The sequence below is a fragment of the Lates calcarifer genome, unplaced genomic scaffold (assembly GCF_001640805.2).
Source record: "Lates calcarifer isolate ASB-BC8 unplaced genomic scaffold, TLL_Latcal_v3 _unitig_2026_quiver_651, whole genome shotgun sequence".
NCBI classification, from domain to species: domain Eukaryota; kingdom Metazoa; phylum Chordata; class Actinopteri; family Centropomidae; genus Lates; species Lates calcarifer.
This window is the reverse complement of record NW_026115928.1, coordinates 185542-204579: the sequence shown is the minus strand read 5'-3', so window position 1 is coordinate 204579 and position 19038 is coordinate 185542. Positions and strand designations below refer to the sequence as shown.

Below are 19038 nucleotides of genomic sequence, written 5' to 3'. Positions count from 1 at the left end.
TACTATTTTATGCTTTTATTGTGAAAGTGAGAGAACCTATTTTCCGGTTTGACCTTTGCGGGTGAACAGTTTCCGGTAAATTTCCAGTCTGTTAATTTATCTGCTTTTTAATCTGCAACATGAGCCGTGTTTATAGTTTTATATTTTTTTTTAAGTCTCATTTTTAATTACCTCAATGTGACGTCATTATTGCCCGCCACGCGGGGTAAACAGTGTGACGTCATATGTATGGGACGCTGTTCTGCCGGTGGAGGAATGAAGGTGAAAGAATAAAATTTAAAAATCTACTGTTTTACCGATTTATTCTCCTCCGGCTAAAACCGACAAGTCACCTGACGGCTGACGTCACACAGGTGTGTTCATGTTTCATTGTTTTGTTGAAAAACGACACGAAGTTTCAGCGGAAACGGTCGAACCCATCGACACGAGCCACGGAACCTCAGAGTGATCCTGGTCCAGATGTGACGCGGATACATCACGTGATCAAATGTTAACGTGGATATGAATCAGTGCAGTGTCCAGGTGTAAACATACCTGTGTCCAGGTGAAGCTAAGGAGCTGAGAACTCAGGTGCGTTTCGGGGTCCTTGTGGTCTCAGGTGGATCACTAGACCAGGTCTGTGTTGAGGTGGAGTCCAGGATCAGGACCCTCTCTAACCCACAGTCCTTCTCTCTGTGTTTCAAGACCTTAGGGGAGTGGGGGTGACACCATGTTGAGCTTGGGGGGGTCGCTGAGGTCCGGACTCCTGCAGTTCCGTCTCCTGCAGCTTCCTGTCCGAGGACTCTGTTCAGCCGTGATCCACACGAAGTCACCTGCACCTGTAGGATTCCCGTCAGTCTGTGGTCTCAGGACACCTGTCAGGACTGTGTCAGGTGTCGGCAGTGGAGCTGCAGGTGCTGCAGGTGATACAGGTGCTGAGGGTGCCGCAGGTGCAGGTGTATCAGACTGGTATGGGGGCCTGGCGGACTCGGCTCCAGTCCACATCTGTGAACACTTCCTGGTGAGCGTGCAGCAGGTCAGCGGGTTGCCGTGGTGGCTGAGTATCGTCGTGGCGACGCTGTCGGTCAGGACACTCATCACGCTGCCGCTCGCCGCCTATCAGCTGATCATCGTCTCCAAGGTCAGTGACAGAAACCGATCAGTCTGATCAGGTAATCAATAAATTCACTGATGGTTTCAGGTTCAAAACTAAAACTCACTTAAATCAGCTCAGAGGCCTGTTCTACGAAGCGAGGTTACAGGCTTATCAGGGTAACTTCAGGAGTAACTTAGTGACGTCAGGTGTAACTTCCTGATTAACCCGTACTACGAAAGGTGGACATGTTTTACCCGGGGTCTGCTGCCATGGTAATTTACACTGCGTCTCTAAACTGCTCCGAGCAGTTTATGTTCGTGGTTAACTCGGCGTTACCGGTGTTACTTCTACCTAAGTACCGCCCCACAGGTGGAGCAACCAATCAATACTGGCACAACGACTGAGAGAGCCTGACTCTGCAGGACAGGGGTTGTCTAAAGACCGTCACCCCACCCCCACAAAAAAAGTAGTGGTATGTGATAGCGGTATGTGGACCAATAAATTGTGTTTTTTTAATGCTCTGTATTTTCCATTTTCAATTTCAGTTATTTAATTAGTATTTTTTCAAGCGGCAGAATTTAGCGTCATTAGTGTTGCATATTATCGATTTGTCAACCCCGACTTTCCGTGATAACCCCGAGTTAAATCAGAGGAAGTTAAACTCCCTTCGTAGTACAGGCCTCTGAGCCACAGAGCTCATCTTCATCCTCCATATTCATCCTCCATCATCATCCTCTTTCTTTAATCACGTCATTGATCTTCTCTCATGTTTCTTCATCAAACACGTTGTTTATTTTGAAAACCTTTTTTTTTTTTTGACAACACTGAATGTGGATAAATCCACTGCTGAAAATAGTCCCAACACCGTCTGATAAAAACAAGTAAACAACCATGAAAACAACCATGTAAACAGTGAGGTCAGCGACTCTGCTTCTCTTCAGTTTCTGTGAACTCAGACCAGTTTAAAGTTTTTCCTCAGTGAAATGAAACATTTCAGGAACGAACAAATTAACAATCCAGGGTCAGTTTCCCACGACCTTTGTCCTCCTCCTCCTCCTCCCTCCTGCTCCTGCTCCTCCTCCTCTGTATTTATTCTCAGTATAATCTCTTTCTTTGTGTAAACGTCTTCGTCTTCGAGACAGAAACGTCTCCAGATAATCTGAGGCTTACTCCATTTATTTTCGTTCTCGTTATTTAAAACTCAGAACCAGATGAACTCTGAGACTCTGGATCTGGATGGTTTCTAAAAACAGAGGATGGACACAGACACAGACTCTTCAGGCAAAAAAATGAATCAGTAAAAACAGATTTTGTTGTATTCCTATGACAATAAAAGCTTCCTGATTCTGATCCAACGTGTGAAGAAAATTCTGCTTAGAATCATCTGGGAAATATTACAGGCCTGAATTTAAACTTTAATGAAAACAGAGTCTGAGCTGGAGGATCACAAGTCTAAGAACTGAGGTCTATACTACGAAAGGAGTTGAACCTCCTCTGCTTTAACTCAGGTTCTCAGTGAAAGTCGGGGTTGACAAACCCTGACTGCCTTGATCTGTGTTAAACAGTACGACAGTGGTTCAGATGTCGGTAAGTTGAGTCGGTGTTAACTTAATCAGTTAGTGCGTGTTGATTAAAGGGGCGTGCACCGTATCTCTCAGATGAAGAGCGCACGTTAATTCTGTGGGTTAAGAGGAATTTAAAGAGACTCTAACGACACAATGTCAAACCAACAAAGACAGGGAGACTGGTCACATGTTCTCTGGATTCTTCATCTGTAATATGAGATGGTAAGGACACAGAACATATGTGATCATTTCTCAGATACTTGGATTACAGTCAACACGTGGGTCACATGTCTGAGAATGAGCTGTTACTCTCTGTTAATGATGTTCTGCCTGGAACACTCAGGCTGTATATGTATGAATGTAATGCTGTTATGTTCAGTATGAACTTCATGTTAACAGTATTTCAGCCTCAGTGGAAACTGAACCTGGATCAAATAGAAACATCCTATAAAGTGGTTCACATTCACATTTCCATCATTAATGCTGCATGTTTTGGTCTGCCTGTCGCATTATATTGTTATTCATGTGGATCTGGTCTGAGTTCAGGTTCAGATCCAACAAACAGGAAATCAACAGATTGTTGTTGTTGCTCGCCGTCTGTCTCATGGTAACCATAGTAACCTCCAGCTGAATTACAGGTGGAGGCTCTGCAGGTGGAGATCTCTGAGCTGGCGAAGAGGCTTCGATACGAAGTTTCAATCCGAGCAAGAGAGAGAGGCTGGACGGACAAACAGAGCCGGTAACAAACAAACAAACAAACCTCTGTCAACCTTCTCTGTGTAGATTCATTTACTTTATCATCTGTTCTGTCTGTTTCTGTTGGTCTCTAATGGTCTCTGTTGGTCTCTGTTCAGGTTCCAGTTCCAGAAGAACCTGCGTCGTCTCATTTCTCAGCTCTACATCAGAGACAACTGTCACCCCTTCAAAGCCAGTCTGCTGGTCTGGGTTCAGCTGCCCCTCTGGATCAGCATCTCCCTGGCCCTCCGCAACCTGAGTCTGGATCAGTCTGGTAAGGATGCAGAATGTGGACCAGAGTCTGGGCCGGTCCTGGATCGGTGTGGACTGGCCCTAGATCAGTGTGAGGATCAGTGTGAGTTGGTCCTGGTCTGGGACTTAAACCTGTGTGTTATCTGTGCAGTGCTGCAGTGCGATCTGGCAGCAGGGGGCACTCTGTGGTTCCCTGACCTCACTGCTCCTGACTCCACCTGGATCCTGCCGGTCTTTCTGGGACTCATCAACCTGTTCATTGTGGAGGTGAGTCTGTTGGCAGGTGTGTGATCACCTGACCTGTGATGTTATCAGTCTAACTTCTTCCTTTCTCCAGGTGTTCGCTCTTCAGAGACTCAGTCCGACCCGGTTCCAGAAGCTGGCGTTGAACTGCATCAGAGGATTCTCGGTCCTGATGGTCCCCATAGCCGCCTCCGTCCCCTCAGTGAGTCAGAGACCTGGTCCACGCCCTCTGTGGTCCTGGTGTCCCTCACCTGTCAGACACAAGTTTCCCGTTTCTGTTCGTCTGAAGTGGAAACATTAGGTTTAAAAACAGAGCCTGAAGGTCTCAGACAGAGTCCAGGTCCAGATCTAGGATCAGGAAGAGGAGGAATGTTTTCATGTTCAGATCTGTTGTCACATTCCTCCGTGTGTTCGTCAGATTAAACACAGACACGTCGATCTGCCGGCGGCTCTGATGGAGGAAAACAGTCTTTACTCTGACTGAGGCCTGAACCAGGACCAGGTCTGATCCGGCCTGACCAGGGTCCATACTGAGATCAAACTCCTGATCAGACGTCCAGATTATTGTTGTTATTTTATTTTGAAAAGATTAGATCTCGTCTGTGATTGGATCAAAGTAACATCACTGTGTTTTTCTCCCCCCCACAGTCCCTGGCTCTGTACTGGTTCATCTCCAGTCTGGTTGGTTTCAGTCACAACCTCCTCCTTCGTTCTCCACTGATCCACAAACTCCTCCAGCTCCCAACTCATCGACCAGATTCTCCGTACAGAGACCTGCTGTCGGCCTTCATCAGCAAATACTGCAGATAAATACACACAGTACTGCAGAATGTGAATACTTCATGAATGTCTCAGGTCTGATATAAAGTCATTTATTAAAAACATTTTTTCTTGCATCAGTCCAGAGTTTCTGTTCATCGTCGGGGGGTGGGGGGGATTGAGAGGGACCAGTTATTGTTATGTTTCTGTGTTTTCTGAGGAACGTGTGAGTTCCACTTTGATCATTTTAAACTGTTCAGAGTTAAAACATGAGTCAGGGTCTGAACAATAACAGGAAGAATAAACGGGACCTCTGACCTCCGAACATTTCCTGTTTATTATTTTCCCACCAACCGGTGGACAGTCAACTTCCTGTTTCAGCTATGTCTCTGAAACGTCTCATTATTCATCATTTCATTTAGTTTGATTTAATAATGTTAAAGAATAATTTAATTTGAATAATTTAATTTAAAACCTTTGGTGAGTTTGATGTTAAAGTTTAAACTTGTTTAAACTGTTTGACTCAGTTCATTTATAAAAACATGAAAATCCTCAGTTCAGTTGAGTCCTTCTTGATCCTCCGTGCTGGTCTGGGATCAGTTCTGGATTTGAGGCGGAGTCAGCAGCTTTAACAGCTCAGTCCTCACATCAGACCTCAGACTGTTACAGACCGTCACAGAATCCGGATCAGAGTCCAGATCAGAGATCTCCATCAGACCACAATGAAGTCTTTCACCCTCTTTCTGTGTCTGGTTCCGGTGCTCTCGGCTCGGGTCTCGGCGGGTCCGGGCTGCGGACCGTGTGACCCGGCTCAGTGCGCTCCTCTCCCGGGGGAGGGCTGCCCCGCCGGGATCCTGATGGACTCCTGCGGCTGTTGCACGGTCTGTGCCGCCGCGGAGGGAGAGCTGTGTGGCGGCCGCCGCGCGGCAGCGCGCCGCTGCGGCTCCGGACTGGAGTGCGTCAAAAGCGACGAGGACAAGAAGAACAAGCTGGGAGTGTGCGCGTGCAAGACCAACTACGAGGTGTGCGGGACCGACGGGGTAACGTACCGAACCGGCTGCGCCCTGAAGAGCGCGAGCTTGGCAGCCCAGGCCGAGGGCAGAGAACCCATCAACGTCCAGAACAAGGGCCGCTGCGCCACAGGTGAGACTGACGTCACACAGGTGAAGCAGGGGTTACGGGTCAGAAAGATGAGAACAGGTGAGACAGGTGGGGGGCGGCAGGTGAGACCTCAGGTGTTTCAGTGCGACAGTGATCGGGTATCGATGTGTTTGTTCCCGCCTCGCTGACGGTCTGACAGGAACCGGGTCTGATCTCTGATAATCCTCCTTCATCCCTCTGAAAACAACGAATTCCTTTCTACATGGAAAACCTCCGAGCTGCGCTCAGAGCGGCAGAATTCCTCTGAGGTCACCGAGGATCCGCAGATTCCTGCGACCTGTCTGATCCTGTCTCCTACCCCTGACTCCCCATCAGCTGTCTGTCTGTCTGTTTACCTGTCTCATCCTGTTTTAGCGTCAACCAAACACCAGAATTATCTGAGAATTAACTCAGGCACCAACCTGTCAACCTGTCTGTCTGTCTGACTGTGTGTCTGTCTACCTGTCTGTCATCAGAGGGTAATTGTTATGGCTTTTATTAGTGGCAGTATGTGATTGTTTAACAGAATATTCAATGTTGAATGCAGCTGGAGTTGTTTGGGGTTCTATCTACCTGGGAGGTGCAGTGACCTATTTTCTAGGACTTTAGCTGGGGTTAATGCTGAATGTCTGTGACTCTGTGGTGAGGTTGTTGTGATGCTGATGTTAATCTAATCCCCTCCACCTGTCTGTCCATCTCTCACCTGTCTGTTGGTCTGCAGCCCCAGTCATCGTCACTCCTCCAGGTGAAGTCTACAACGTGAGCGGCTCTCAGGTGTACCTGAGTTGTGAGGCGGTGGGCGTGCCCACACCTGTTCTCACCTGGAAGAAGGTGAGTTTGTCTCATCGTCAAAGGAAAACCTCTGTCTTCATCGTCTCAGTGTTTCTGAAAAAAGAAATAATGAAGATTTAAAAGACTCATCAAATCTGAATTTAAATGTTTGATTCCGCAGCTGAACTCAGTCCAGATCACCTGAACCAGATCCATGAGACTCAGCTGGTCCTCAGCTCTGATCAGTCTGCTCCATCAGGAGGAACAGTTTCACTTTCTGATTCTGATCTTTGAACAGTTTCAGGTGTTTTCTGGTGACAAGTTCTTCTTCATTCAAACTGTAAAATTTTTTAGAAATTCAGTTTCAGATGGTGAAAATATGAAACAGAGCAACAGATGTGAGTTCTCTGGCCTGCAGCGCCTCGACTCCATCTTCCTGTTTCTGCTGATTTCCTGTTTCCTGCTGCTGAAACAATAAATGTCTGAGACTCCACCTGAAAATATCCAACAGGAAATAAATCAGAGCTGAACAAGCCAATCAGAAGACAGCAGCTCCTCCATTATCCAAACAAAGTTAATGTCTGAACAGTAAACTGACACCCAGGGAGCAGTTTATTAGGAACACCTCTGTGACTGATCACTTTATTAGGAACACCTCTGTGACTCTGGGTAGTTCCTCTCTTTGCTCTGATTCCTCCAGATGTTGAAACTTCCCTCAAAGATTCTGCTCCATGTTGACACAACTGCATCACATTCATGCTGCGAATCTGCTGTTCTACCCCATCACAAAGGAGTTCTACTGGATCCAGATCTACTGGATCTGACCTCTGACTTCTCTTTAATCTGCTGTTCACTGTAAAAACACTTGTGAGCAGGATAACTGCAGAAACAATCAGGTGTTCCTAATAAACTGCTCAGTGAGTTTAAATAAACAGATGGAGAATAAAGACTCGACCACAGAGATTTAAACTGTGAAGCAGCTTCAGGAAACTTCACTGATCTTCAAACTGTAGAAATCCTCCTAATGAGCTCATATGTCACCTCAAGCCTCAGGTATTCGGGTGTGTTCAGGTGTCTGTCAGCAGCTTCAGACTATGTTTGCAGCAGAAAAAACTAAAATGAGACTGAGAGTAATTTTTCAGACGACAAGTTGCAGCCTGTTTCTGAATCTGATACCAAGAAAAATGTTCAGTTGTCAGGACGAGTCTCTTCAGGTCGACGAGTCTGAGGGAAACAAACTTTTATCGAGTCCAGATCAGACATTCTGTTCTCCACAGACTGGTCTCAGGCACAGAACACCATCATCGTTAGATGACAGATCACCTGTGGCACCTCCGACAGATTCACAAGGTTTATGATAAAGAATATAGTGGTGGTGTCTTCCTTCAGGTTCTCAGTGGGAAGAAGAGGATGGAGCTTCTCCCTGGAGACAGAGACAATCTGGCGATTCAGACCAGAGGAGGACCAGAGAAACATGAAGTGACCGGCTGGGTTCTGGTCAGTCATCAATACTCAGTATAATAATCAATAATTTATGCTACAATGTTATTACTCAAGGATTACATCATATATGATGTCATGACTCCAGGTCTTTTTTGGACCAATCAGAATGAGCTCCTGTGTTTCAGATCTCTCCTCTGACCAAAGAAGAAGAAGGATCATACGAGTGTCACGCCACCAACTCTAAAGGTGAAGCTTCGGCCATGGGCGCCATTCACCTGGTCCAGTCCATCGATGACATCATCGTCAAGACAGGTAATGACATCATCAACAAACAAACAACAATCATTATCAGAGGTCTATACTACGAAGGGAGTTTAACCTACTCTGATTTAACTCGGGGTTATCAAGGAAAGTCGGGGTTGACAAACCCTGACTGTGTTAACTTAATCAGAGTTAGTGCGCGTGCATAAAACGGGCGTGTACCGTATCTCTCAGATGAAGAGCGCACGTTAATTCTGTGGGTTTAGAGGAATTTAAAGAGACTCTAACGACACAATGTCAAACCAACAAAGACAGGGAGACTTGTCACACGTTCTCTGGATTCTTCGTCGTTCTTTAGACAACCTCCGTCCTGCAGAGTCAGCCTCTCTGTCGTTCTACCTGTGGGGCGGAGTTTAGGTAGAAGTAACACCGGTAACCACCAACATAAACTGCTCGGAGCAATTTAGAGAGGCAGCGTAAATTACCATGGCAACAGACCTCAGGTAAAACCTATTCACCTTTCTTGGTACAGGTTAATCAGGAAGTTACTCCTAAAGTTTTAAACCAGTAACCTCGCTTACGTAGTACAGGCCTCGGGCCTCTGGCCTCTGGGAAAGTAATAACAACGTAAACAAATACTACAGTGATAAACAAACTCACCCAGATCCAGCGGAGTCCATCAGGACCAGTCTGATCCCTCGGGTCTGATCTGTTTCTGATCCTTCAGGTCTGATCTGTATCTGATCTCTGATATCCAGACAGGAAACTTTGAGAAGATAATGAGTTGGAAACAGAGTTTGTTGTGTTTGTTAAAACCACAGCTAACCCTAACTTCCTGCTCCAGGAGTAGAGGAGGATCATGGGTAATAAACAGTGTTCAGTTCACGAAAACCAACACTTATCAGAGTTAGTTAGCTCTGGCTGCTGTTACAGACTGAGGTCAGACTGAGGCTAAAACTTCTTCTTCAGACCCTCCCCCCCCAAAAAAAAAACAGTAAAACAGTGAAAACGTTTCACATTCATCTCAAAAACATTTCAGTATGAATGAAGCATCCTCAGTTTGACATGAAAGCAGATGGTAATTCCAAAGGAAGTAATAATTTGAAAACACTGAAAACATGCTCTTCTGACTGATGATGTAATTTCCTTTCAGTGACAAAGGAAGATGAACTGTGATCAGCTGATCGGAGATCAATGAAGATGATCGTCACAGGAAACAGCTGAGGATCTTTTTTTCAAACTTTGAGTGAAAATTATCTTAAAGTAATAAAGTTTTCTTTATTTTCTTTCTTTGCTCCTGAAACTTTTCACTTTGATTTTAGTTAAAAGTAGTTTAGTCAAGTTTAATGATTGTTTCACTTCCTGTTTTTTTCTTGATGTTCAAATTAACTGTTCTTCTTTTAACTTTTGATATTTTTCATCCTTTGTTTTCATCAATTAATTCACTGATGCAGGTTACCATGGCAACAGCATTGATGCTTCACTGAGTTTCTTGGAAATTGAAGTTGTTGGCTTCACGTTAGAATAAAAATCTGGAACTAAAGTTTTAGTTTTGCTGAATAAAAACCATTAAACAGACGTTTTTATTGTTTCTGATTAAATTAATAAAATCAGTTTATTTCTGCTTGATGACAAAAAAATAAAACCTCATCAGTTTGGATAAAAACTTTTTGGATTTAAACTGAAAATATTTTCATGTTTTTCTCTGAATAAAAATAAAATGTCTTTAGCTGTAATAATGATTGTAGTTTTATATTGTGTGAAACTGATCAATAATCAATATTTCACCAAGAAGCTGAACTACAGAGCTCGATCAAATTTCAGTGAAGAAGAAAAAGGTAAAATTGAACTGAGCTGCTGGAAAATCTGGAAACAAGTGGAAACTAATAAATTCTGAATTTTACATGAGGAAACAGCTGGGTCTTTTAATTTTATTTAATACATTGAATTTTTCAATTAAACTACTAAAACTAACTAAAAATGGAAATTTGAAAAACTTTTGTTTCTACAAAAAAAACTCACATCCATTATTATTGATTATTGTTGTTTGTATTAAAACTGATAAATTATTGATGATATTTTAGCAAAATCATCAAACCAAGTCAGTTTTCTCATGACCTCTGACCTTTGTCCTGCTCATGAGTGCAGTAAATATTCAGGATTACTCACCTATTTTACTTCAGTGACACTGATGCAGTATTTTTACTTCCTTTAGCAGAGAACTGATTTGATTGGTTACTGATGACATCATCTGCGGCCAATCAGGAGTCAGGAACAGACCCATGTGACCGATTCATTGAACAAAACCAGATTTATTCTACTTTTACAAAAACAAGTTGAGACGACATCAAACTATAAAAAGATCAAATGCAACTTCTACTTTCACTTCCTGCCGATGACGTCACACTGCAGGGAGGTGTCTGATTGGCAGAGCCACTCTATGATGTCATCATACGAGGGGCGATGCTCATCGACATCAACTCCTGGAAAAGAAGTTTACAGGCGTATGGCATCCGGACGAGCGAGATCTGACATGGCGAGAGAAACAAATAACCAATCAGCATCGAGATAAACCACGAGGGAGGGAGAGAGACAGGTAGACCAGTAAACAGGTAGACCGAGAGAGACAGGCAGGAATGTAGCATTATTGGTGTGTTTACCTGAGTCTTGTTGCGGCAGCCTCGACACTCATACGTGTGCGTCCGCGTGTTGGCGATCGCCATGAGGCCACAGAGGTTACAGACGTGAACCTGATACGGATCAGACGCCTCAAACAGACGCTCTCTGAGGAACTGAGCCGCTCCGTGAGCAATCTGACAGTCGCGCTCCATCTCCCCGAACCGAAGACCGCCATCACTGAGGACAGGTGAGATAGGTGAGAGAGACAGGTGAAACAGACAGGTGAGACAAGTGAGAGACAGACAGGTGAGACAGGTGTGTCCCTCACCGTGACCGTCCCTCCATTGGCTGCCTGTTCAGGATCTGGACTGGGCCTCGGGCCCTGGAGTGGATCTTGTCATCAACCATGTGCTTCAGACGCTGATAATACGTCGGACCGATGAAGATCTGAGACGTTAGCTTCCTCCCCGTGAATCCATTATACAGAACCTGATCAATAATCAACAATCAATGTTCAGTGACAGGCAGGTGAGCTGACTGTTTACAGAATGTATCCCAGCATGCCCTGGGGGAGAGGCAGGGCTCACCTAGACAGGTACATAAACGTTTCTCTGCTACAGATTTTAATGGAGTTAAATATGATGAAGATCATGACTGAAAGTTCAGGATCTGAACAGGTGTATTTAACAGGAAGTAAAGAGTGTGACCTCACACTGACCTCATTTCCTCTCAGGTGGTATCCATACTCAGACAGCAGGTTCGACACTTTCTGTACGTTAACGGCGTCATTAAACGGTGTCGCATCGCCAATCTCACCTTTGTTTGCAGACACCTGAAACAAAAACATTTGACTCATCAGAACCGGTCAGTCAACACGCGTGGAGACAATAACCCACACTCTTCAGAGTAAACGCTTTTTAAATTCTGAATCTCTTTACTGAAATGATTCATGATTATTATTTATCAGTGCCTGATCATTACTGTGTGATCAGGACACTCATGTTCAAATTATTGACTATTATGGGATGTATTAATTGATCGACTGATTGATACCTTTCCCTGCAGACACTCGATCAGATGACCGACCGTCATTCTGGACGGGATGGCGTGAGGGTTGATGATGATGTCAGGTGTGATTCCCTCACAGGTGAACGGCATGTCCTTCAACACAAACAATAAAACATCAAACTCACAGATGAGAATCAGACGATCAATCACATGATCAGAATCAGAAGATCAATCAGCTCCATGTTCACCTCCTGTCTGTACTGGATCCCACAGGTTCCTTTCTGTCCGTGTCGACTGGCAAACTTGTCTCCGATCTGAGGAATTCGGACTGAACGGACCTAAAGGACACAAAGGATTGTCAGAAAAAAAAACAGACTCTTCAGCTCAGTGTCAGGTTTCTCAGGTGTGTCAGGTGTGGTGCTGCGTCCCCTCACCCTGATCTTGCAGAACTTGTAGCCCTCCTGGTTCAGGGTCACCATCACCTGGTCCACGATGCCAGTCTCGCTGGTCCTCAGGAAGGTGCTGCAGTCCCTCTTGGTGTAGCGCCGGTTGGTGCTGTCCAGCTCGTCATCGTTCTCCGGCAGCGTCACCGTCTTCCCAATGATCACGTCCTCGCCGGACACACGGACTCCAGGAGCAATCAGACCGTCGTCATCCAGCTTGTCGTAGATGGCGTGTCTCATACCTGAGGATGGTTTTAGTTTGTTCTTACTACATGGCATCATTTTATTTATTTCATCTAACACCTGTGATTGGACAACACTACCACAGGTGATCAACAGGTGATTTGTCAGTTCTCAGTTCTCACCCTGACAGGTTTCACGTGTCGGCTTCTCAAAGATCTCCTCCTGATCAAAACCTTTCTTTGACTCCTGCTCTTTGTAGGACCGATAGAAAACAGACCTGCAGGACGAAAACAAACGTTAAACAAACTGCAGACACAAACTGGTGTAGAGATCAGCAGAGACTCACCTGAAGAAGCCTCGATCCACGGCCGACCTGTTCATGATCACAGAGTCCTCCTGGTTGTATCCCGTGTACGAGGCAATCGCCACGATGGAGTTGATGCCTGAAAAACATAGAGAGTTTACAGACACAAGGAGGAGCTGTGCCTGATAGTAAGTGAGCAGGGCAAAGACCTGTTCTCAGTTAAGTATCGAGACTCCTCTGAGAGTTGATTTACCTCTCTCTCTCTATATGTGAACACCTGAGGAGTAAGACAGGTGTGGTCTGACTATACATGTGTGTTACCTGCAGGCAGCTCTCTGAAGCGCAGGTACTCCATGGATCGGGTGGTGACAAGTGGTTTCTGAGGGTAATACAACACGTGAGCCAGCGTGTCCATTCGAACATGGAAGTTGGTGATGTAGACGCCCATGGCCTGTTTACCCATAGCAGACTGGTACGTGTTCCTGGGAGACTGAACAACAAACAAACATGTCGTTGAGTAAAGTTACAATGTCACAGAGATGATCATCTTTGAACATGTCACAGGATTTGGTTGTACCTGGTTGTGGTCAGGGAAAGGGATGATGGAGGCGCAGACTCCAAGGATCATGGACGGGTGAATCTCACAGTGGGTGTAGGTGGAGCAGTAGGCCACGCCTTTCTCCTGGAGGTCATCAGGGGTCATGGCAAGCATCACCGTCTCCTCCTCCAAAGTGTCAATGTACTCCACCACACCGCTCGCCACCAGGTCCTGCCAGCTGACAAACAAACAAACAACAGGTCAGTAAACAGAACATCCACTGGAATGGGTGCAACGGGTGACGTCCACAGTCACGTGACCAGGTGGAAAATCTGTGTGAACATTCAACAAACGTTCAGGTAACAATCAACCAATTCACCTGTGACCTGTCTCACCTGTAGTTGTTGTACTCTCTCTCCTTCAGCTGGTCGATGTGTCGTCTCTTCAGCAGTAGTTTTTGTTTCTCGACAATCAGCAGCGGTCGACAGATTCGTCCGGCATCAGTGTAGATTCTAATCTCACGTTCTCTGATGTCTCTGATCATCGACACCTGAAATGTTCAGAACAGAAAAGAACCTGGGCTGAAATAATCACCTCTTTGAAGAACACACCTGGTGATCGTCTCTGATCTGTCTGGGTTATAAACGTATATTAGAGACGAACCTCAGACACGATGATGTCCATCTGTCTGCGCAGTTTTCTCAGTGTGTTCATCAGCTGTTCAGGATCTTTGTGGATTCCGACCCAGCAGCCGTTCACAAAGATCTTAGTTGCACTAAAACAATAAAAACACAATCAGAACCACTTTGAATACTGAACATTTCATCACTGATTGATGATAATCAATCTAACACTGCAGAAGTTATTGATTAGTCCAAGGTGTCCCTAATGTTTGGTGACACTGCCATCTACAGGTCAGAGTGAGACATTAACTTCAGAGAGACAGATGTAAAAACTAAAACCAAACACATCTCGTCGTTGTCAATGTGGAGACAAACACACGTTTCTGTGAGATCGATCAGACACATCGTTACTCAGTTATTTCTGAAGCTGTAAAATATTAGACTGACTCTGCGATGGCAGCAGGTGAGATCTCCTCCAGGTTCTCCATACTCCACTCTTCCAGAAACTCCAGGATGGGGGATGGCTGAGAGCCCACAGAGATGTAGGCCATGAGGGCCAGGTTTTTCACCAGACCCACAGCGTGACCCTGAAACACCAGGTGTTCATCAACATACTGATCAATGTGATCAATGAGATCAATGAAATCATTTAATCACTCCCTGCTATCAGAAAGTTTTTGTTTCCAAATCTTTGTGTTTTCACCTCAGGCGTCTCGGCCGGACAGACCATTCCCCACAGTGTGTTGTGCAGCTGTCGGGGTTTTGCCAATTTTCCGTCTCTGCCGATCGGAGAGTTGACTCGGCGGAGGTGGGACAGAGTGGACGCAAAGGTCAGACGATTCAACACCTACATACAGGACAAGGTTTAAACACATGATGTGACATGACCTGAGTCGACCTGCTCAGATGTGAATCTCTCTGAGCTCAGATTATCTCAGCAGACTGAAGCTTCAGTTTAACTGATAAAAACTGTCACTCTTCTCCTGTGCAGGTGTTCTCACCTGGGACACTCCTGCTCGAGCCTGATGAGCCTTCTTAACATCGCCCCAGTTCCCGGTGGCCAGAGAGTATTTGAGTCCGTCTGAGATGATCCTGGTTTTAATGGCAAGCTCCAGATTAAAGTCTTTTCCTCGGTCGATGAACTTCTGAGCGTAAATCCTGATTTCCTTCAGCAGGTTTTTAAACATGCTGAACAACGAGAAGAGGTTTCAGAGGTTCATTAACAAAACTGACAACACGTACACCTGATCAAACTTGAACCATGCAAGACATTCACTGTAAAAATCAAATATTGGTCTATCTATACTCACACTTACAAAGAACAGTTGTACAAAAGTTTCAGACACTAAATGTAAATACAGGATATTTTCAAATTAAAAGTCATGAATAGTTTTTATGTCTCAGTCTCTAAGGTGTGTGGCAGCTTGTTCCAAACATCTTGTTTCAGTTTCACTTGTTCTGTGGATTTAATCTCAGTGTTTCCTGTAGAACATGAGTCACGTGTTTGAATCTGAGACCAATCAGATGCCTCCTGATGGGAAGAACCTAAACATCTGCACAGTTCTGTATCTGTATGTTTGTGCGTTACTTGTTATTAAAGGTCAGAGGTCAGTGAGAAGCCCCACCCTCTAAACAGGAAAGCCAACAGCGGCCCGGCGAGGTCCAGCCTCTTGTTGCCGTAGTGATCTCTGTCATCCAGCTCACGCCTACCAAGAGCCGCGAGCAGCAACCTGTGGACCATGTACCTGAAAACACAGCAACACACAGTTACACACATATTACACACTGATACCTGTACATGACCTGAGACTCACCTGCACAGGTGTGTCATCTGAGGCAGGACTAAACCTAACAGTTAAGCTTTCCTGGTCTCACACACACCTGCCCATCACCTGCCTCTCACTTGTACAGGTGTAACTCAGGTGTGTCTCAGGTGTATCAGTATCACTCACCCTAAGAAGTAAGCCTTTTTGGTCTCACAGAAGTCGCTGACTCCAACATGTGGAAGCATTTCTTTCTGTAGAACTTCTTTTGCGTATTTGATTCTTCGTTCTTTCGTCACTCCAGGTTTCGCTCCTCTGGATCCGATAAAGTTCAACGCCACGTTCTGCTCCTGGATCACGAACGCTTCGTCCAGAGATGGCTTCACCTGGAAAACACAGTGACATCACAGGTGACATCACAGCACAACAGGAGGCTACCCGCAGGTTCTCCATCAGTAACTGATCAATGTAATGATCAGACCAACCATCTCCATCATTTCCGGGTCGTCAAAATCGTAGATGATGTGTTCCAAGATGTCTCTGTCTGACACGAAGCCCAGTGCTCGAAACACGATGATGATGGGAACTTCCTGTCTGATGTACGGCAGCGTGGATACGATCCTCTGACCGATCGCACTCTTCTTCACCCCCTGAGACAATTAATCAATGATCAATGAGTTAGTTAATCAATCCTATCTGAGCGATGGCATGCAAAGACGAGCTGAAACTCAATGATGTAAAAAGATGATGTCTGTGTCTCCTCTTTGTATATTTATACTGAAAGGACGTCATGTGTGCAGGTGAATGTCAGGACTCACCTGTCCTCCTCTGGCCATCATGCTGACCCAGATGGTGCTGGTGGGACGGGACGAGTTTTCCAAACAGGACCGACACTCAGCTGTGTAGGCATACTTTGAGTCCTTCTTGGCAAAAACGTAAACAGTGTTGGTGGCCATCTTTTCCTGAGCGATCAGCACCTGAGAAAACCATCATCTCATCAGTTTAAAGATCCCTCTCTCCTGTCTGAACAATAAATCTGAGGCTACAGATAGCAACTGTTAGCTTAGCATAAAGACTGGAAACGGGGAAACGCTAGCTTAGCTTAGCATAAAACCTGTGGGTGATGTCACAGCGTACCTTCTCTGAGCCGTTGATGATGAAATAACCTCCGGGGTCGAGTGGACACTCGTTGAGCTCACACAGGTCTCGATCCGTCAGGCCGCTCAGCAGGCAGTAGGTGGAGCGAAGCATGATGGGAATCTTCCCAATGAAGGTCTTCTGATGCTGGGTCTGCAGCTGGTCCTCACCCTCCTTTATTATGGTCTTTGTGATGTCAACATACAGGGGGGCTGAGTACCTGGGAGGGTATACAGATACCAGGTGAGACCAGGTGAGAGTGAACAGACGAGGTGAGACCAGGTGAGACTGAACAGACCAGTTGAGACTTACGTGAGGTTTCGTAGTCGGGCTTCATTGGGCATCATGGGAGAAGGAGCTCCATCTCTCTCCCAGTGTGTGGGCTTCGAAAGGTAAATCTGCTCAAACTTCAGCAGGTAACGAGGCTGAAACAAAACAGAGGTGATGTCACAGGAGTTTAAATCATCTTAAAACCAGGACCCCACCACATCGACCCTGAGGACAACTAAAACAGCTTCCTGTAAAAAATGTATCTGATCTAGATCCTGATTCCAGGTCCAGGTGTTGCTGCTCACCGGCTCCTCCACCTCCCCTGAGGTGTGCTGGGCTTCAGCCTGTAGGTCGATGGGTGGAGCGTCCTCCACAATCCTCTGAACTGACATCTGGATGAACTCATCGAACGAATCCAGCTGCTGCCGCACCAGACCCTTCTCGTCAAAATAAGAGCTGGAAGAAACCAGAGAGAATAGCTTGTCAAAATAAGACCTGGTAGAATAAATAGATTGGCTTTAAACGTCACTGTAATTCACCTCGACACAGAAACAAATGATAAATGAATCAAACTGATCTGAAAGAATCACACGTCAGCAGAGTTTTATTGATAATCTGTGAAAGTATTTATCAACATTATTGATGATTATCGGGACTTTCTCTACAGTGCGTCGACAAAGTTGAGATCCGGGTAAGTTTACCTGATGACGATCCAGCACGCTTCCTGCCACAGATCTGGAGTGATTTCATCATCATCTTCATCGTACTGATTATCTGACAAATAAACAGAGAGAATATCACTGATCAGTGGATATGATCATTAATCAGTGTCTGAGATATTATCTCAGGGGCAGCGTCAGTCAGAGCCTGAAGGTGAAGCTTTCGATTCAGTCGGACAACGCTCTGGCACTCATCTGAGGTCATGACATTCACTGAACTGACTGAAAGAACCAGATCATAGAAATCAGATGAGTGTCTTCTGTTGGGAGTCTGGCCTCAGTCTCAGAGATCGGGTAAATAGCTGAACTGCTGCTCCTTTACAATGGGGTGGTTCAGTGGTTCTGATCCGGATCCTCCTGGACCTAACCCTTCCTTTGGAGGTTTCCTGGGTTTATACACCTGGAAGGAGACCCTGGATTCTCTGGGATTATAAATCCATCTTCCATCATGTGGTTGTCAAACTAATGAAGACGTCGTGTGTGTAGAAATCTCCTCGGTTCTTTCTGCTGATAATATTTCTGATCTGTTACTGCGGTAATACTTTACTTACCGGGGAATATTTAATACGTTACTCCTGTATTGCTTGTACTTTTACTACAGTAGTAGTCGTACTTAGTTCTTCTCCCGTCGCTCCGTATGACTGTGATAGTGTGTATTAGTTAGTACTTCTACATGTTTGTGAAGATTGCAACGTGTAAATATTTGTATGAACCATTAATCATAGCAGCCTCAGATTAGCCTGTTAACTACAACAAAGCACCGCGCCGTTAGCATTAGCTGTTGTTAGCATCTGGGTCAGTGAATGCTAGTGTTAGCAGACGAAGCTAACGTTAACCTGCGTTTTAGAATGTTACTGATGTTAGCATGTGTTTAACTGTTTTCAGTGAAGAGGCTAACATTAGCGGCTAACCGCTAATGAGATAACCGCTTGTGTAGATAAAGTGCAACCAGCCTGTGTCCATAAAGTGCACAGGTTGTGCAGGTGATGACAGCTCACCTTCGTCCTGGTCGTACATGTTTTATCTCCAGAAAATGTTTAAATCCACTCTATGAAAACTCCGACACAACGAAGCTGTTGAGAGCGCGCCCCGGAAACTAAATGTCACTTCCTGTCTCTTCTTTGGTTTCTTCTTCGTTCTTCTTCTTCCTTCTTCTTCTTCTTCTTCTTCTTCTTCTTCTTGAGTTT

The 19038-nt window shown here is 45.3% G+C and overlaps 3 protein-coding genes across 4 annotated transcripts; 2 read left to right on the top strand and 1 right to left on the bottom strand.

Annotated features, from left to right (window-relative positions):
* The first annotated feature begins 78 nt into the window (after nucleotides 1-78).
* LOC108891798 (cytochrome c oxidase assembly protein COX18, mitochondrial) lies at nucleotides 79-4769 on the top strand. Of its 2 annotated transcripts, XM_018689122.2 has the most exons (7): nucleotides 79-570; nucleotides 685-1120; nucleotides 3279-3379; nucleotides 3495-3649; nucleotides 3779-3894; nucleotides 3965-4072; nucleotides 4519-4769. In XM_018689122.2, the coding sequence occupies exons 2-7, from the start codon at nucleotides 710-712 to the stop codon at nucleotides 4678-4680; spliced, it is 1053 nt and encodes a 350-aa protein (XP_018544638.1). In that variant the 5' UTR covers nucleotides 79-570; nucleotides 685-709; the 3' UTR covers nucleotides 4681-4769. The 2 variants fall into 2 exon arrangements, with proteins under 2 accessions (XP_018544638.1, XP_018544637.1); XM_018689121.1 differs by having other exon boundaries at nucleotides 535-1120.
* A 498-nt stretch (nucleotides 4770-5267) lies between these two features.
* igfbp7 (insulin-like growth factor binding protein 7) lies at nucleotides 5268-9822 on the top strand. Its single transcript, XM_018689123.2, has 5 exons — nucleotides 5268-5772; nucleotides 6491-6600; nucleotides 7930-8037; nucleotides 8169-8295; nucleotides 9398-9822. The coding sequence occupies exons 1-5, from the start codon at nucleotides 5352-5354 to the stop codon at nucleotides 9418-9420; spliced, it is 789 nt and encodes a 262-aa protein (XP_018544639.1). The 5' UTR covers nucleotides 5268-5351; the 3' UTR covers nucleotides 9421-9822.
* Nucleotides 9823-10536: 714 nt separating this feature from the next.
* polr2b (RNA polymerase II subunit B) lies at nucleotides 10537-19007 on the bottom strand. Its single transcript, XM_018689125.2, has 25 exons — nucleotides 18850-19007; nucleotides 17834-17906; nucleotides 17438-17588; nucleotides 17175-17287; nucleotides 16863-17082; nucleotides 16544-16702; nucleotides 16211-16375; nucleotides 15915-16111; nucleotides 15588-15707; nucleotides 14964-15150; nucleotides 14666-14809; nucleotides 14410-14549; nucleotides 14003-14114; nucleotides 13735-13889; nucleotides 13379-13577; nucleotides 13123-13291; nucleotides 12844-12940; nucleotides 12680-12774; nucleotides 12306-12556; nucleotides 12120-12209; nucleotides 11917-12024; nucleotides 11582-11695; nucleotides 11192-11352; nucleotides 10905-11100; nucleotides 10537-10772 (listed from the first exon to the last, which is right to left on the bottom strand). Exons 1-25 carry the CDS (start codon nucleotides 18866-18868, stop codon nucleotides 10683-10685), a joined length of 3525 nt encoding a protein of 1174 aa, XP_018544641.1. The 5' UTR covers nucleotides 18869-19007; the 3' UTR covers nucleotides 10537-10682.
* Nucleotides 19008-19038: the final 31 nt, after the last annotated feature.

Excerpts from the sequence above, each read along its gene's own strand:
- LOC108891798 (XM_018689122.2), top strand. The coding sequence starts at position 710 with ATGTTGAGCTTGGGGGGGTCGCTGAGGTCCGGACTCCTGCAGTTCCGT. Across the intron at positions 3,895-3,964 it reads TCAACCTGTTCATTGTGGAG|GTGTTCGCTCTTCAGAGACT; the intron begins GTGAGTCTGTTG and ends TCCTTTCTCCAG. Across the intron at positions 4,073-4,518 it reads TAGCCGCCTCCGTCCCCTCA|TCCCTGGCTCTGTACTGGTT; the intron begins GTGAGTCAGAGA and ends TCCCCCCCACAG.
- igfbp7 (XM_018689123.2), top strand. The coding sequence starts at position 5,352 with ATGAAGTCTTTCACCCTCTTTCTGTGTCTGGTTCCGGTGCTCTCGGCT. Across the intron at positions 5,773-6,490 it reads CAAGGGCCGCTGCGCCACAG|CCCCAGTCATCGTCACTCCT; the intron begins GTGAGACTGACG and ends GTTGGTCTGCAG. Across the intron at positions 6,601-7,929 it reads CTGTTCTCACCTGGAAGAAG|GTTCTCAGTGGGAAGAAGAG; the intron begins GTGAGTTTGTCT and ends GTCTTCCTTCAG.
- polr2b (XM_018689125.2), bottom strand. Across the intron at positions 17,589-17,833 it reads GCGTGCTGGATCGTCATCAG|CTCTTATTTTGACGAGAAGG; the intron begins GTAAACTTACCC and ends GGTTTCTTCCAG. Across the intron at positions 14,550-14,665 it reads GTCCGGCCGAGACGCCTGAG|GGTCACGCTGTGGGTCTGGT; the intron begins GTGAAAACACAA and ends CTGGTGTTTCAG.